General features: G+C 39.8%; 1 protein-coding gene across 1 annotated transcript in view; it reads left to right on the plus strand.

Annotated features, from left to right (window-relative positions):
* Positions 1-18,482, plus strand: part of ttc21b (tetratricopeptide repeat domain 21B) — a 93,065-nt gene that overhangs the window by 33,677 nt on the left and 40,906 nt on the right. Inside the window, exons 14-19 of the mRNA XM_063052351.1 lie at positions 9,501-9,725; positions 11,302-11,540; positions 13,459-13,531; positions 15,466-15,576; positions 16,613-16,751; positions 18,178-18,284. Coding sequence (XP_062908421.1) covers positions 9,501-9,725; positions 11,302-11,540; positions 13,459-13,531; positions 15,466-15,576; positions 16,613-16,751; positions 18,178-18,284 — 894 coding nt within the window. The remainder of the gene's footprint in view (positions 1-9,500; positions 9,726-11,301; positions 11,541-13,458; positions 13,532-15,465; positions 15,577-16,612; positions 16,752-18,177; positions 18,285-18,482) is intronic.

An 18,482-nucleotide genomic window follows, 5' to 3' on the forward strand; every position in this document is an offset into this window, starting at 1 on the left:
TGTAAAACAAATACAAAGTTTAACATTTCAGATTTAATCAGAATATCGGCCTCATTTTTCTGTAAATTGGCTTAAGCTATTTAGTAATAGACAACTTCTGAATGGAGCAGAACATTGTGGGTTGTTGGAAAATAATCTCACTTATGAAATTAGAAATGTTTATGAAGAAGCTGTGAAAGATTAGCCTGAGGAAGCTTCTGTGAGGAACTTCTGCCTGCACTCTTCTGGGTTTATGATAACAGGCTTCAGTCACTGTCCATCATATTAAACAAAAGATAGAGGAGAAGGAGTAAGTTGTAGTCACTAGAATCTGCACCGTCATAAGACCATTGCTCATCCCCTTTCCTTCCTAACCCCTATATTCATTGATTTCCTCAAAGGATAGATAGCCATCAGTCTCTGACTAATTCAGTGACTATCCTCTGAAGTAGAAAATTCCAAAGAATAAGGACCCATTGAATGAGAAATCTTTTTCTCATCTCAAATCAGTCATTACTTATTCTGAGACAATATTCTCCTATTGTATACTCACCCAGAGAAGGGAAAATTGTCATTTGGTATCCAGGTGGTCAAGTAGTATCAGAATTTTACATTTTAAGAGATTACCTCTTCAAAATTCCAATGCATCTCTCCCCAGGGGTCGGACACCTCAACCTAGGAATTATCCTGATGATTATTTGAAAATGTTGCAGGAAGTACTGGAAAAGAATATGTTTCCCAGTTGCAAGAAGACTTGTTCTCTTTATCTCAACTTCTTCTATTAATGGCCAACATACCTTTTGCCTTCAGAATTGCTCATTGTACGCAGTTTCTCAACATTGAACAAAATACTAGCGTCAAAATTCTACCAGGCAGAATCAGAAAATTATTTGTGAAATATTCAAAGGTTCAAAGTACATTTATATTATCAAAGTATGTATACAGAGTATAACTCTTGAGACTCGTCCTCCCACGGGCAGCCACGAAACAAAGAGACACCGTGGAGCCCATTCAAAGAAAACATTAAACTCCCAAAGTGCAGAAAAACCACAAAATATAATCTAAGATTTGCTGCACACTCCCCACAGTCAATGTTTTCCTGTGTGATTTTGACATAGTACATGTGGGGAAGCATGGACATATGGATGGATGCCTTGCAGGTGCAAACATGGACATGACCATGTCTTTCATGCACATTTTTGAGGCTTGGCTTTTTGTTTTGGATACCTGCCAGAACGGATTGGAAGTTGTGGACTGGAAGCAAGTTATTTACAAACTCAGAGCAACATATACAAAATGCTTTATGAACTCAGCAGGCCAGGCATTTTCAGTGGAAAAGAATAAACAGTCGATGTTTCAGAGCGAGACCCTTCATCGGGACTGGAAATGAAGGGGAGAAGTCAGCGTAAGAAGGTGGGAGGAGGGGAGCATGAAGAATAAGGTAGCAGATGATAGGTGAAATCGAGGGAAGGGAGAGGGGGAAGTAAAGAGCTTGGAAGTTGCTTGAATGAAAGAGATAAAGGGCTGGAGAAGGGGAAATCTGATAGGAGAGGACAGAAGACCATGGAAGAAAGGGAAGCTGGAGGAACAACAGAGGGGGTGATAGGCAAGTAAGAAGTGAAAGTGTGAGTGGGAAACACGAATGAGGAAAAGTGAAAGAGAGGAGGTGGGGCAATTCTGACTTTTTCGAATGGGAAGTAGAATTGAAATGAGTGGCCAAAACACATTTTGAGCTCATTATAAACTCATTTGAATTTAAATGTTATCCTCGTGGTGACCTCATGAATGTCTCTTCCCTTTATGCTGTGACTGCACCAGCACTCTAACCTGATCCCTACTATGTTTTTTCACTCCCCAAGTAAATGAGAGTGAGCTCTCCCTCCTCCAACCCATTAATGACCTACCTTTGCAGTCCCAAATGCTCCCCAAAATTTGTCCAGCTCTCTTCTTTCCCCAACCACACGCTTCCTCCGTGATTAACTTTACAGCTCTGAAAGCTGGACCCTCAACATTCCTGTTTTCTTCTGTTTCTTCTGTACCTTCTGCTGTGACAAAGGAAAGACATTTAAGTGGAGCCAGTAAGGGAGCAATCATTCTGTTGGGAGTATTCTATATACTGCCCAATATCAACATGATTACTGAGGAGCAGATCAGTAGGCAGATTTTGAAAAGGTGTTAAGTGACAAGAGTTGTTCTCATGGCTGATTTCAACTTCCCTAATATTGACTGACACCTCCTTAGGGCAAGAGCTGCACTTGGGGCTGAATTTGTTAGGTGTATCTAGAAAGGATTCCAGCACAATGCGTGGACAAGCCAACTAAAAGAGAGGCCATACTGGATTTAGTACTTGGCAATGAAACTAGGCCGGTGACAGATCATTTTGTGGGCAGGCATTTCAGAGACAGTGACCAGAAATCCTGGTGATTAGCATGGACAAGGACACAAGCAGACAGTATAGGATGGTACTGGAGGTCAGCTGATTACGATGCTGTAAGGCAGGAACTTGGAAACAGATGTGGAGTATGTTTAGGGAGTACTTGCATGGGGTTCTGGATAGGTTTGTCACATTGAGGCGGGAACGGATAGTAAACCACAACACCATAAGACATCGGAGCAGAACGAAGTCATTTGGCCCATCGAGAACTTTGTAGGCACTATGTTTGATAAGAGAGGTAAACATAGAAAACCTACAGCACAATATAGGCCCTTCGGCCCACAAAGCTGTGCCGAACATGTCCCTACCTTAGAAGTTACCTCAGGTTATCCATAGCCCTCTATTTTTCTAAGCTCCATACACCTATCCAGGAGTCTCTTAAAAGACCCTATCGTTTCCACCTCCACCACCACCGCCGGCAGCCCACTCCACGCACTCACCACTTCCAAGCATCTTAAAACTGTGTCCTCTCTGCTAGCCATCTCAGCCCTGGGAAAAAGCCTCTGACTATCCACACGATCAATGCCTCTCATTATCTTGTATACCTCTATCAAGTCACCTCTCATCCTCCATCGCTCCAAGGAGAAAGGCCGAGTTTACTCAATCTATTCTCATAGGGCGTGCTCCCCAATCCAGGCAACATCCTTGAAAATCTCCTCTGCACACTTTCTATGGTTTCCTCATCCTTCCTGTAGTGAGCTGACCAGAACTGAGCACAGTATTCCAAGTGGGGTCTGACCAGGGTCCTATATAGCTGCAACATTACCTCTCGGCTCTTAAACTCAATCTCACGATTGATGAAGGTCAATGCACTGTATGCTGCCTTAACCACAGAGTCAACCTGCCCAGCAACTTCGAGTGTCCTATGGACTCAGACTCCAAGATGCTCTGATCATCCACACTGCCAAGAGTCTTACCATTAATACTATATTCTGCCATCATATTTGATCTACCAAATTGAATCACCTCACACTTATCTGGATTGAACTCCATCTGCCACTTCTCAGCCCAGTTTTGCATCCTATCAATGTCCCGCTGTAACCTCTGGCAGCCCTCCAGATTATCCACAACACCCCCAAACTTTGTGTCATAGCAAATTTACTAACCCGTCCCTCCACTTTCTCATCCAGATCATTTATAAAAATCATGAAGAGTAGCGGTCCCAGAACAAATCCCTGAGGGACACCACTGGTCACTGATCTCCTTGCAGAATATGACCTGTCTACAATCATTCTTTGCCTTCTGTGGGCAAGCCAGTTCTGGATCGACAAAGCAATGTCCCCTTGGATCCCATGCCTCCTTACTTTCTCAATAAGCCTTGCATGGGTTACCTTATCAAATGCCTTGCTGAAATCCATATACACTACATCCACTGCTCTACTCCACTACATCAATGTGTTTAGTCACATCCTCAAGAAATTCAATCAGGTTCATAAGGCACAACCTGCCTTTGACAAAGTCATGCTGACTATTCCTAATCATATTATGCCTCTCCAAATGTTCATAAATCCTGCCTCTCAGGATCTTTTTCATCAACCTACCAACTACTGAAGTAAGACTCACTGGTCTATAATTTCCTGAGCTATCTCTACTCCCTTTCTTAAATAAGGGAACAACATCTGCAACCCTCCAATCCTCTGGTACCTCTCCTGTCCCCATTGATGATGCAAAGATCATTGCCAGAGGCTCAGCAATCTTCTCCCTTGCCTCCCATAGTAGCCTGGAGTATATCTCGTGTGGTCCCGATGAATTATCCAACTTGATGCTTTCCAAAAGCTCCAGCATATCCTCTTCCTTAATATCTACATGCTCAAGCTTTTCAGTCCACTGTAAGTCATCCCTACACTCGCCAAGATCCTTTTCCGTAATGAATACTGAAGCAAAGTATTCATTAAGTACCTCTGCTATCTCTTCCAGTTCCATACACACTTTTCCACTGTCAGACTTGATTGGTCCTATTCTCTCACGTCTTATCTTCTTGCTCTTCATATACTTGTAGAATGCCTTGGGGTTTTCCTTAATCCTGTCTGCCAAGGTCTTCTCATGGCCCCTTCTGGCTCTCCTAATTTCTTTCTTAAGCTCCTTCCCGCTAGCCTTATAATCTTCTAGATCTCTATCATTACCTAGTTTTTTGAACCTTTCCTAAGCTATTCTTTTCTTATTGACTAGATTTACATCAGCCTTTGTACACCATGGTTCCTGTACCCTACCATCCTTTCCTTGTTTCATTGGAATGTACCTGTGCAGAACTCCACACAAATATCCCGTGAACATTTACCACATTTCTTCCGTACATTTCCCTGAGAACATCTGTTTCCAATTTATGCTTTCAAGTTCCTGCCTGATAGCTTCATATTTCCCCTTGCTCCAATTAAATGTTTCCCTAACTTGTCTGTTCCCATCCCTCTCCAATGCTATGATAAAGGAGATAGAGTTGTGATCACTATCTCAAAAGTGCTTTCCCACTGAGAGACCTGACACCTGACCAGGTTCATTTCCCAATACCAGATCAAGTACAGCCTCTCCTCTTGTAGGTTTATCTACATATGGTGTCAAGAAACCTTCCTGAACACACCTAACAAACTTCACCCCATCTAAACCCCTCACTCTAGAGAGATGCCAATCGATATTTGGGAAAATAGAATCTCCCACCACAACAACCCTGTTATTATTACACCTTTCCAGAATCTGTCTCCCTATCTGCTCCTCGGTGTCCCTTTTGCTGTAGGGTGGTCTATAAAAAACACCCAGTAGAGTTATTGACCCCTTCCTGTTTCTAACTTCCACCCACAGAGACTTTGTAGACAATCCCTCCATGACTTCCTCCTTTTCTGCAGCCGTGACACTATCTCCAATCAACAGTGCCACGCTCCCTCCCGTTTTGCCCTTTCTGAAACTTCTAAAGACGGTAAAAAAGAAAAAGGAAGCATGCTTAAGGTCTTGGAACAAAAAAAGTCAGTAGCCAGGAGAGAGCTTAACAAGGGACTTAGAAAAGCCAGAAGGGGACTTCAGAAGGATTAAGAAAAACCTAAAGGCATTCTACATGTATATGAAGAACAGGATGACTGGAATGAGGGCGCGGCTGATCAGGTATTACAGAGGAAATGTGCCCAGAGGTGGAGGAGGTAGGAGAGGTCCTTTATGAATACTTTGTTTCAGTATTCACCAGAGAGTGATATCTTGGTGAATGTGGGGTCAGTGGAGAACAAAAAATATGCTGGAACATGTCAGATAGGCTGGATGAGATATAACCCAGGTTACCCTGGGAAGGGAGGGAAAAGTGGTACCAGAAGATTGTGAGATGATCAATGTTACTCATTTACTCAAGAAAGGTATTAGAGAAATCCTAGGATTTATAAACTAGTGAGTGTTATATCAGAGGTGGGCAAACTAGTGGAGAGGATTCTTAGAGAAACATTCTTATTAGGGATAGTCAGCATGGCTTTTTTAGGAGGAGGTCCTGCCTTACGAGCTTGATTGACTTTTTCAAGGAAGTGATAGATTAGATTAGATTATGAGGACACTCAGTCCTCGTTTATTGTCATTTAGAAATGAATGCATTAAAAAATGATACAATGTTCCTTCAGAAAGATATCACAGAAACACAGGACAAACCAAGACTAAAACTGACAAAACCACATAATTATAACATATAGTTACAACAGTGCAAAGCAATACCATAATTTGATAAAGAGCAGACCATGGGCACGGTAAAAAAAAAGTCTCAAGTCCCGATAGCCTCATCATCTCACGCAGACCGTAGAAGGGAGAAACTCTCCCTGCCATGAACCGCCAGGCGCCGCAAACTTGCCGATGCCGCACCATTGGAAGCACTCGACCGCAGCAGACTCTGAGTCCATCTGAAAACTTCAAGCCTTCAACCAGCCCTCCAACACCGAGCACCGAGCACCATCCTCTGCCGAGCGCTTTGATCCCGCCGCAGCTGCCGAGCAACAAGCAAAGCCGAGGACTCGGGGCCTTCCCCTCCACAGAGTCTGGACCACACAGTAGCAGTGGCAGCGAAGCAGGCATTTCTGAAGTTTCACTGGATGTTTCTCCGTGCTCTCACATCTGTCTCCATCAAATCAGGATTGTGCATGGCACCCTACTTGACAAGTAACAGACATCATCACCGGAGTGGCCGCTGCGAGCTGCTTCGCGCCTCTATCTTCTCCAGCTCCTCATTTCCTCGAAAAAGTAGTGTGGTTGATGCAGTGTACATCGATTTTAGTAAGGCGTTTGGCAAGGATCCCCATGGTAGGCTCATTCCAAAAGTCAGAAGGCATGGCATCTAGGGAAACTTCTTGTGATTTTTTAAAATTACTTAGATGTGCAAGTGAAAGGCTAGGTTAGTAAATTTGCAAATAACATGAAGGTTGGTGGTGGTTTGGATAATGTAGAGGGTTATCGTAGTTGGCAATAATGGGACATTGATAGGATGCAGAACTGAGCTGAAAAGAGGCAGATGGAGTTCAATCTGGTAAAGTGTGAATTGATACATTTTGGAAGGTTGAGCTGAAAGACACAGTACAGGTTTAATGGTTGGATTCTTAGCCATGTGGAGAAGCAGAGAGCAGAAGGCTCTTAAGGGTCCATGACCATAGATCATCCAACGTTACCCTGCAAGTTGGTCGGGTGGTTAAGAAGGCATATGGTGTGCTGATCTTCATTAGTCAGGGGATTGTGTTCAAGAGATGCAAGGTAATATTGCAGCTCTATAAAATTCTGGTTAGGCCACATTTGGAGTATTATGTTTATTTTGGGTCACCTCATTATAGGAAGGATGTGAAATCTTTGGAGTAGGGGTTCCCAACCTGGGTCCATGGACCCCTTGCTAAATGGTATTGGTCCATGGCGTAAAAAAGGTTAGGAATCCCTGCTTTAGAGAGAGAGTGCAGAGGAAATTTACCAGATTACTGTCTGGATTTGAGAACATGTCTTATGAGGAAAGGTTGAGTTAGCTTAAGGCTCTAGAGACCCATAAATATGAAGGGTCTTGGCCTGAAATGTCAACTGGTTATTCCTCTTCATAGATGCTGCCTGACCTGCTGAGTTCCTTCAGCATTTTGTGTGTGTTACTCTGGATTTGCAGCATCTACAGAATCTTTTGTGTTGACCCATTCTGTGTGTCAGCTAAGATGCCATGAGCAAAATCAATCAGCTTTAGGGATCTACACATAGAATGTCTAGATTTTATTATAATTTAGTACTGTGTTTTCTTACTCTTGTTTCTACAATGTATAGCTGTACATTTTTATTTTGAATGGCAAAAACCACCTCCCACTTGTCTGACCCGATAAAGATTAGCTTTATTTGTACATCGAAACTTGCAGTGAAACTTGTTGTTTCTTTTAAAATTCAATCAGCAAGAATTGTTCTGAGGGTAGTCCCTTAGTTATCATCATGCCTGCAGTGCTGACGTAGCATGCCTACAACTTTCTGACCCTGACCCTAGCTCTAACCATACATCATTATATGTCTTTGGAATGTGGGAGGAAACTGGAGCACCCAGAGGAAACCCAAGTGGTCACGGGGAGAACGTACGAACTCTTTACAAATAGCAGCGGGAATCAAACACCAATCAGTAATCGTGAGTCTGTAAAGTGATTGCGCTAACCGCTCTGCTGCCATGTGTAAACTTTATAATATTCCAGCCTTTATAAAGCACTGGTGAAGCCTCACTTGGAGTATTGTGAGCAGTTTTGGGCCCCTTATCTTAGAAAGGATCTGCAGAAACTGGAGAGCGTTCTTGAAAATGATTCCAGGATTGAATGGTTTGTCATATGGAGAGTATTTGATGGCTCTGGGCCTGTGCTCACTAGAATCCAGAAAAATGAGGGATGACCTCATTGAAACCTATCGAATGGTGAAAAGTCTTAATAAAGTGGATGTGGAGTGGAAGTGTCCTATGGTGGGGGAATCTAAGACCAGAGGTCACAGCCTCAGAATAAAGGGGCATCCATTTAGAATGGAGATGAGGAGGAATTTCTTTAGCCAAAGTGGTGAATCTGTGGAATTCTTCACAGGCATCTGTGGAGGTGAAGTCTTTATGTATACTTAAGGAAGAGGTTGATAGATTCTTGATTGGTCAGGACATGAAGTGATTCAGGGCGAAGGCAAGAGATTGGGGCTGAAAGAAAATTGTATCAGCCATGATGAAATGGTGGAGCAGACTCGATGGGCCAAATGGCTTAATTCTGCTCCTTATCTTATGGTCTTATAGGCTTTGATTCAATTTGCTGTAACTGCAAATGGTCAAAGACTTTCTGATTTTCTCAAACAAAATTTTAACCTTGATATTTAGGATTGTGTAACAATGGAGTGGACATTTACTGCTCTCCTCATTACTCACATTTGAAAAAGCAACAGCCTATGGTCATAAAGTCATCCTACATAGAAAAGATCCTTCACCCAGCAGGTCCATGCTGACCATCAATCCTACAAGACAGTAAATGAGCTAAACAGAACAGCTTTAGGATATGGGAGGGAATTGGAGCACCTGAGGGAAACTTGCACCATTGTTGTGAGAATATGCTGACACTACAGAGACAGCATCCCTGAGAATAGGATTGAATTGTTGTGTTGCCCATTTTTTCCCTTCAGTTTATTTCCTCCTTTGATGGCTTTGGGTATTAAAACAGCCTTCTTCAAGGAGGTTCCTTTGGCTGTTGTCCATTTTTCAATAAGTCACCTTTCCCTTTACTTTTGTTTCAGTATAATTATTTTCTTGGTTGGAGGGAATTCTTGTATACGTTTCTTTATTTCTGTGTAGAGGTCATTTGCCCAATAGTACAACTAAAATACTAAAAACTGAAATTTAGACACCCATGTTATGCATCGAATAAATAAAAAGAAATTGAATCAAACATATGAAGGATGCTGACTACGTAAGAAATAAGTCTATTGTTACCTGAAATTTTAAACTTCTTTAATTGACCTATCATTTTTTTCTTTAAAACGTGGAAGTATGGAAGTTTAAGTCTCTATTCATATTGTCATTTGACACTGGGAGAAAGGCAAATAAATAAGATAAATCAATTAGAAATCTTGAACCTGTTTCTCTAATTTTATTGATTTACTATTCCAGGTTCGGGAACACCCTCTGTACCATTTGATTAAAGCCCAAACTCACAAAAAAATGGGGGATGTTCAGGAAGCTGTTAAAACCTTGCAGATAGCTAAGGGCCTACCTGCAATGAAGAAAACGGGAAGTGCATCGAAATCTAAAAGCAAAATAGTTGAATTTCCTGCAGCTGATCGTGTTTCCATTTTTCTGGAGTTAGCAGATGCTCATTGTATGAACGGAGAACAGGTAATGAAGAGGTTCATTTCTCTTACAGAGTACATTTTAGACAAAAGCAGAATGATAATAGCAGTTTTTACAATGAAGTAATATTTGAATTTAGGCAATTGTAATTTCTGATATGACTTATGGAAATTGGTAAAACCAGCCTTTGTTACTATCTCAAGTTTTATAACCATTAAAACTCCAATAATCCACCATCTAATTATTCAGAATTCCCTAAGGTTGAGGAACCAGCTCATCAAGCTGTGCTTATCATGGGGCTTCCCATCCACTCGGGTCACTGTGCCTGGTTCCTTCTCACCAGGCCTCAGTTCCCTTTTGACACACCAAGACTCTGGTTCACCAGCAACTGGCCAGAGCCCCATTTCACTCTTTTACTATTCCTATTCCAGTTCGTATGTTATCTTTTCACTTCCTGGGGCCCCAGTTCCTGCAATCCCTTGCTATTTACTGAGTTCTGGTTTTTATGCTGTTTCTTGAGGCCCTGGAACTCTAGCTCCAGCACTTCCTGTCCACTTGCCAAAGCCCTAGTTCCTGTGCTCCCCTCCTACTTAATAGAGCACTGGCTTCTGTACTTCCTAGGAACCCAGTTCCCACATTCCCTGACTACTCACAAGAGCTCCAGTTCCCACGCTACCTTCCTACTTGCTGGGACTCTGTCTCCTATGCAATCTGTTGATTGTGACCCAAGTTCCTGTACAATCTGTTTGGCAGCCAACACCCTGATTTCTGTGCTTCCCTTTCACTCAGTTGGTGCTTCTAAATGTGGAATCTTGCTTCCTGTGTTTCCTCTAAAATTACCATGTTCACTGGAAAAATTATTAGTTCTACTGTGTAGCATTTAAGGAATAAATGTATTAAATATGTATTGGAGCATTAATAGAATAAAGTTAATGTCGACTTTATTGTCATATGCACAGGTGCAATGAAAAACTTACTTGCAGCAGTATCATAGGCATATAGGCACATAGCATCTTATAAGCAGCATTCATAAGAAAAAGCATACAATAAAAATAAACAATTTTTAGAAGAAAGGATATAATTTGAATGAAAGGTCCACTTTAGTGTAAAGTGACAAAATGGGTGTAATGTTGCTAACTATTACTAAACTCCAGAGATTAAGGCTGAACCTGTTGGTTCATAACTGAAGTAGCTGTTCTTGAACCTGGTGGTATGGAGCTTCTGTAGCTTCTGCCTGATGGCTGCTGCAAAAAATGGCATGGTAGAGATCTTTGTTGATTGTTATGCTATCTCCTTGAGGGAGTGCCTCCTGTAGATACTACCAAAGGAGAGCAGGGAAATGCTAGTGATGTATTGGGCAAAGTCCATTACTCTCTGTGGCTTCTTGCGTTCCTATGCATTTGAATGGCCATATCAGTCCATGATGCAACCATTCAGGACGTTTTCAACAGTACATCTGCAGAAGCTTGAATAACATTCAGAAACGTCCAGAAAATCTGCAAGTTTAGCAATATTATAATCCCAAACTTACTCACAGGTCTCTTGATAATCAAATATTATAAACAATTATATGCTGATATTCTGATTGCAATAAAAAAGGACTTCTTTTGTGTTTCTGTAGCATGAAGCTGCTAAAGTGATGCAAGATGCCATCAATGAATTTACAGGCACCTCTGAAGAACTGAGAGTTACAATTGCTAATGCAGACCTTGCTGTTGTACGTGGGGATATAGAACTAGCACTTAATATGCTTCGAAACGTCACACCTGAGCAACCATATTTTATTCAAGCAAAGGAGAAAATGGCAAACATTTATCTAAATCAGAGGAAGGATAAGCAGTTATATGTAAACTGCTACAGGTAAAAATTTCTGTCTAAATACCTTAAGCATTTTTATTTGTTTTGAATATATTTAAAGTAAGCAATCTTGGAAGTTCAGAAGATTTTTTAAGCAGGAGTTAGGCAGATCTGGTATTGTTACAATTATCTTACGATGAAACACCATATCCAGTTCACCCAAGCTTGCATTCTAATCACACTGTATATTCAAAGTCTCAAACTTTAATTACCTGAGCAGCACCAACTGAGTCATCTGATAACAATTGATTTAATCTAACGGGTATCCCCTCGTAAAAGGCACTCCTGTTATGATCAGAGCTTCCCCCAGGTTACTTGTTTACTCACCTCATCTGTAAGCTGCATGAATATGAAAATAACAAATTTAAATAAAGAATCTGAATTAGAATTTAAAATAACAGCCACTTGCCCCCCCCCGAGAACCTGATGGTGTACTCTAATGACTACAGTGTCCAATCCACGCTAGATCTAATTATTCCCATGAAAGAACTCTTCAATTGCCCCTTCCCCATACTGGCAAATTAGACATGGTGGTTCTCTGCAGAATAATGCCAAGCCATCATAAAAGCTTCATCTGACAACAAGAAAATAGGCTCTCCACTACCAGCCCTTATCCCTCTCTCTCCTTCAGCTGCTCTCAGGAAAATCTTTGAAATGATTTTGCCCACAGTAAAAAGAAGATACCGCAGATACTGTATACCGCAGATCTGTTTCCTCCATGCAAAGAGAAATGTTGTCCCCTGCTTCATGGGCTTGGGTCACAACTTTGCTGTGGAGGCACAGCAAAGTTTACCTTTAATGTTCTGAGAGAGTTGCCCACCTTTCTTATTTCCATCTTTCCATCACTATCAAGTGCCTCCATCATTTTTCCTTGATTTTGTTGACAAATTTATTCTCTCACTTCTCGTGTCTTTGTTGCTTTTCTGATCCGATGCCCTCATAATTATCATCTACCACTACATACCTTTTCCTGCAATAACAACTGTAATTGCTTTGATCTTTTTTGAACATTAATAGTGAAGTCTTGGGTATTGATGCTGAATTGGACCTTTCTTGGGGTATCTATGGAATTTTTGTTTGTGTACCTAATGAAGCATTTATTTTCTTTCACTCAGTACTGCATAATTTCATTTGATTGATATATGGTTTGTTGAACTAGAAAATGTAGCACCTAATGGAACCTCAGATAAAGGGTTCCCAATTAGAAAAGATATGAAGGGAAATGTCTTTGCATAACAAGTTGTGAGTCTTTGGAACAGTATCTGAACACCTAGACGTTGAGAATTTTCAATGCAGAGAGAGATTTTTGATTAGGAGTGTGTGAGAAACTATACAGGTGAGACACAGGATGAGCCCAAATCGATTTTATAGCAGAACAGGCTTGAGAGACCATCTGGGCCATCTTAACTCCTCCAATCATCCCCTCTGTTTTACCCACGGGATCTAGTTATGCTATACTCTTAATGAATTGAATACAGCACTTTGCCCTGACTTCCTAGGTTCTGTATCATAGGAATTGAGTAAAAGCTTGAAAACAATATTCATGGAAGAAAGTCAATAATACAATTTTTGTTCATGATTTCATAATATAAAGATGAGAGTAAATAATATTTTTTTTATTTATTGAGTACTGCTTGGAATAGGCCCTTTCAGCCCTTAAAGCTATGCCAGCCAACAATCCCCGATTTAACCCTAGCCCAATCATGGGAAAATTTACAATCACCAATTAACATGCCAACCGTGCATCTTCTGACTTTGGGAGGAAACCCATGCGGTCACGGGGAGAATGTGCAAACTCCTTATAGACAGCGGCGGGAATTGAATCCGGGTCGCTGGTACTGTAAGGAGTTGTGCTAGCCACTACACTATCATGCCGAGCACCTTTGATTGAACCTAAGTATGATTTTACATTTTGCTTTAGAGATTTAACTGACAGACTGCCGGGACCTCATACCTACCTTCTGTTGGGTGATGCCTATATGAATATTCAAGAGGTGAGTTTTTTCTGAACTTTACTTGGAAATACCTCTGCTTAGTCAATTAATCTGTTTTTGTATACCAAATGGCAATGAATGTCCATATGCCCATGTAAACATGTATGCGTGTAAATGCACATGCATATGAGCTATTTCAGTCAATGTTTCCTGTATAAATTCCTGCCTCAACTTAAATATTTGAGGACAATTATATAAATTACTCATATTAATTATTCAAACAATAATTGTGTCCTATGAAGTTGAAGGCTCCTTGCAGTTTTCCAGCTTCTTAGCTTCTTTGACTATAATATAGAAATTCCAACATATGAACAACTTATTACTATTTTTAAATTGCAGTTAAGTTTCCTGAAAGAAAGAAAATTGTAAAATATAAGACATAGAAATTAGATACGAATTATTTCCTGCCGTCTATTCCTATTTCATTTGAAGATCACACTTGGAATTGGCTTACAGTGTCCAATAACATGAATGTTTGACAAGTACATATCTATATTTAATACAACTTAAGGTGCTGGACTAACCTTGACTCCACTTCACTACTTCTTTACACCATAAGACGTAGGAGCAGAATTAGGCCACTTAGCCCATCAAGTCTTCTCTGCTGTTCCATTATGGCTGATTTATTATGCTCTCAACCCCATTCTTCTACCTTCTCCCTGTAATTTTTGATGCCCTGACTAATCAAGAATCTCTATCAACTTACCCTCTTAAACTTTAGGAAATCGGCCATAATCCATAAAAGGTGATAGACCTGATAGTAGGTGAACATTTTGGGAATATTGACCATAACTTAAGTTTTAAAGTAGTTAAGTGTAAGGAACTACTTTGCATTGATGGGGATGCAACTGCTGTCAGAAGCATCCATTTTTGATATTTGGGTGTTTACTTAAGGACCAACTGATCAGTGTGCAGGATCAGCATGTTCTGGTAAGGAGAGAGGACGTGAGTGGTCCTAAGTGTAGTCAGGAAGTGAAACATTCAGCTTAGGAAGTTAAAATCAGACTGGATCCTTGTGGAATATAAAGTTAGCAGGAAAGTGCTCGAGCAGGTGATTAGAAAGGCCAAAATGGGCCATGAAATGTCCTTGGTGAGCAGGATTAAGTAAAATCCCAAGGCATTTTATACTTACGTTTCGTAAAAGAGGATACCTAAAGAGGGGGTAGGTTCAGTCAAAGATAAAGGAGGGAATTTGTGCCTCCAGTCAGAGCAGCTGAGATACTGGGCATTTACCAGTTATCAACCGTATTTTTCATTTTTTGAAATAGAGATCACTTTGTGCTACATATCCACTTCAAAATGCAGACTATTCATTTTCACCCATTGATATTACCAATATCTCAGCTCATCTCTCATCTGCTGCCAAGACTCTCTGCAATGTTTTTGTTATTCTTGACTATTCTACCTCACTCTTGGCTGGCCTACTTTTAAATTATGTTGGTATGTCCTAATCAACATCTGGTCCTGTTAATTTATTATTCCCAAATTGCTGACCTTTATTAGTCCCCTGGACTGATATACATCAGCAATATCTTAGCCCTTTGTTTGTCTTGTTTTCAAATTTCCCGTGAACTCAGCCCCAATTATTTTTGTTTTCTTTTGCCTCTCTAAACCTCTGTAACGTTTGCACTCCTATTTTGGGCTTCTTATGTAGAAAGATTTACTGTATATGAATTTAACCCATATCAACACCCTGCAATCATGATTAAACTGCCTAACTTCTATTTCTATCATTTTCAGCTCATAACGTGTACTTTAGAATTTATATCTTTCACTAAAATCTTGATCATCTGTCCTGAAATTTGTTAATGAGGCTTGCAATCAGCATTGGTTTGCAGACACTACTGCAAATTCTTTTGGGATTTTGTTTTTTATTGTTAAATGTGAGATGTAAATATAAATCATTGCTATTGATACTTTCGATTCCATTGCAGCCAGAGAAGGCCATTGATATTTATGAACAAGCACTAAAGAAAAATCCAAGGGATGGAACTCTAGCTAGCAAGATTGGAAAAGCTCTTATTAAAACACATAATTATGCTAAGGTCTGTTCTAAAACTTATTTTTCTGCTTTCGTTGGTAGTGAATTTTTGTATCATATGTTATGCAGTTCATATTCTTTGTTTACCACGAAGTTTAAGAACAGTTACTATTCCTCAACCATTAGGCTCTTGAACAAAAGGGGGTAACTACGCTTATTTGCCTATCAATAGTGATATTCTCCTTAACGAACCATCTCACTTTAAGGACTCTTTATCTTGTTAATTCTTATTCTTGTTACTTTTGATATTTACTTATATTTGCATTTGCATAGTTTGTTGTCTTCGGCACTCTATGTGATCTTTCCTTGATCCTGTTATAGATGCCATTCTGTAGATTTGCTGAGTAGGCCCGCAAGAAAATGAATCTCAGGGTTGTATGTGATAACTTAAATGTGCTCTGATAATAAAATTTAATTTGAACTTTACTATAGACAATCAATATAACGTATGGATAAACAAATTTCAAGATGAGCTATTCATGTTGAGTCAGACTTGATTCACTGAGTTTCTTGTATAGTGAAGTGAAAAGACCACACTGCATCAGTTTTTTTTAATGTAGCTAATCTGACCAATTGATTCAGCAGATATAACTCCAATATTGTAAGACACAGTTTTACACCTGAGCTAAAGTGGTGTGGTAGTAAAAGATCGTCTATAATCCTAATTAATGGTGGAGTAGTCCAGGTAAATTGTGAACTTTAAAGGATTTATCAGTATATTTTGAACTGATCTCACCTACAGCTGAAGTATGAGGAAGAAACCCCTAAATGTTAGATCATTTCCTGGCAATTAATGTGTATTGATCTCGAAGAAAGAAAGGATTTGGTATTCCTATGATTAAATAACCCATCAACATTCACTTCCTAAGTTAATGCATTGCCATTATCTTAGAGCCCTACACCAGCATAAGTTATGCCATCATGACAGGAGGAAGAGGGAGGAAATGGTTTGAAAATTAGTTCATTAATAATGTACAATATTAATGTCAGTAGAATGGGTTTAATCAAAGGTGTATTAATTTCAATTTTTTTCATCATAGGCAATTAATTATTATGAAACCGCACTAAAGACTGGCCAGCAGAATTTTCTTCGGTATGATTTGGCCGAGCTCCTATTTAAACTTCGGCAGTATGAGAAAGCAGAAAAGATTCTACTGCAGTCGTTGGAACATGATCATGGTTTGATTTATTTTAATGGTGTAATTTATGTACTTTAGTTAATTGTATTTAATAATAAAAGAAAATATTTTAAATATAACTTTCTAAATAGTGCAGAAAGATTTACTTCAGATATGTGGTAAGGAAACTTTTTGCACAGGTATAATGTACAGAACTTAAGACAGATTTCACATCAGATCTCCCATCCTGCATATACTGCTGCTAACTCAAATGTGATACTCATATCATACAACCATATTGCAACAGTGCAGCCATTCTTTCGTTCTTTTGGAAAAAAAGGTAGTATAAACTGGAGGTGACCCAGACTACCAGTAGGGAAGCAGGCGCATTTCCATGTCCTATAACCACGGAGGTAATAGTGAAAACAATTACTGAACATCCATTGCTGAGGACATGAGAAGACTGATATTGTTGAACATGATGGGATTCTCACATTCTTCCATCCTCCTTGAACACCACTTTTACCACATCTGCACAATCTTTTGATTTATAAACTACAGAAGCTGTCAATATTCACTTTTTCCTTTCCTTCACCTGCCCCACCTCCCAAAGTCCTCCTTTCACCGTAGTCTTACTCTTGTATATTTCTGTATTTAAATACCAAAGAATTGAAACTTAATGTGCAAGGAGGCAGTAATGAAGAAGGATCACCATTACTTTATTTCACAGTTGACTAGTTCAAATTCTGACATCATGTATTTTAGATGAAGTGGGTTAGGTCTTGCAGGTATGACTGACCTTCTGCAGTAGCCCAAGTATGTTTCAGTGTGCTTTGCTTTCTGTATTATAAAGAATTGTGGTAATAACTGCAATGTTTGTTAACGGTGTTAACCTGTTAGACTGATGTTTCCTTTAAGTCAGGGGTTCCCAGCCTGGGGCCCATGGACCCCTTGCTTAATGGTATGGGTCAATAGCATAAAAAGAGGTTGGGAACCCCAGCTTTAAATAGTGCTGACATCAAATCAACTTTATGCACATTCATCACTCTAATTTGCATACAACTGACACACATTCATTGCAAGCTGCTTCACCAAATTAGATCATTTTTGCCAAGTATGAGTTTGTGCATATTGTATGCTATTTTGACCTTCGCTCAACCTGAGTATAGAAGGATATTTTTGAAACTCCCAGGTGGATATCATTATTTCAGTTTTGTGTCCACAATTTTAGCAAAACTGTAAAAGTTGGAAAACTTGGTGAGTACCACTTTTAAAATATCACATTCTTTTGATATAGTATAGTGAATGAGGCCAACTAGAGCAGGGGTTTCCAACCTGGAGTCCACAGATTCCTTGGTTAATGGTAGGTGTCCGTGACATAAAAAAGGTTGGGAGCCCTTGCTCTACAGAGTGTCATCATATATTCAGCGGGCCAATGCCTGCTCCTGTACTATGATGATTTTATTTTCCTTTCCAATCTTTTCCAGTAAGTGATCTTCAGATATTGATGGAAGATGCCTGCTATTTAATGCTTCTAGCAAAAATATATAGTAGGAAGAAGAAGACTGATGATGCCATCCTTGCATTGCAGAGGGTGAATAGGCTTTTACATTTGATTTATAATAAATTTCTTCCCGTAGATACTTTTTTCCGATTGGCTTAATCAATATTAATTTTCAAAGACGAACGCAAAAGAACTTAATTGTCCATCAGAAGCTTTCTTTAATGAAAAATGCATTTGCTGCTTTTAATTTTCAGTGAAAGATCTCTAGAAATTTCAAATTTGCTCTGA

This window comes from Mobula hypostoma, chromosome 6 (genome assembly GCF_963921235.1).
Source record: "Mobula hypostoma chromosome 6, sMobHyp1.1, whole genome shotgun sequence".
In the NCBI taxonomy this organism is placed as follows: Eukaryota; Metazoa; Chordata; class Chondrichthyes; order Myliobatiformes; family Myliobatidae; genus Mobula; species Mobula hypostoma.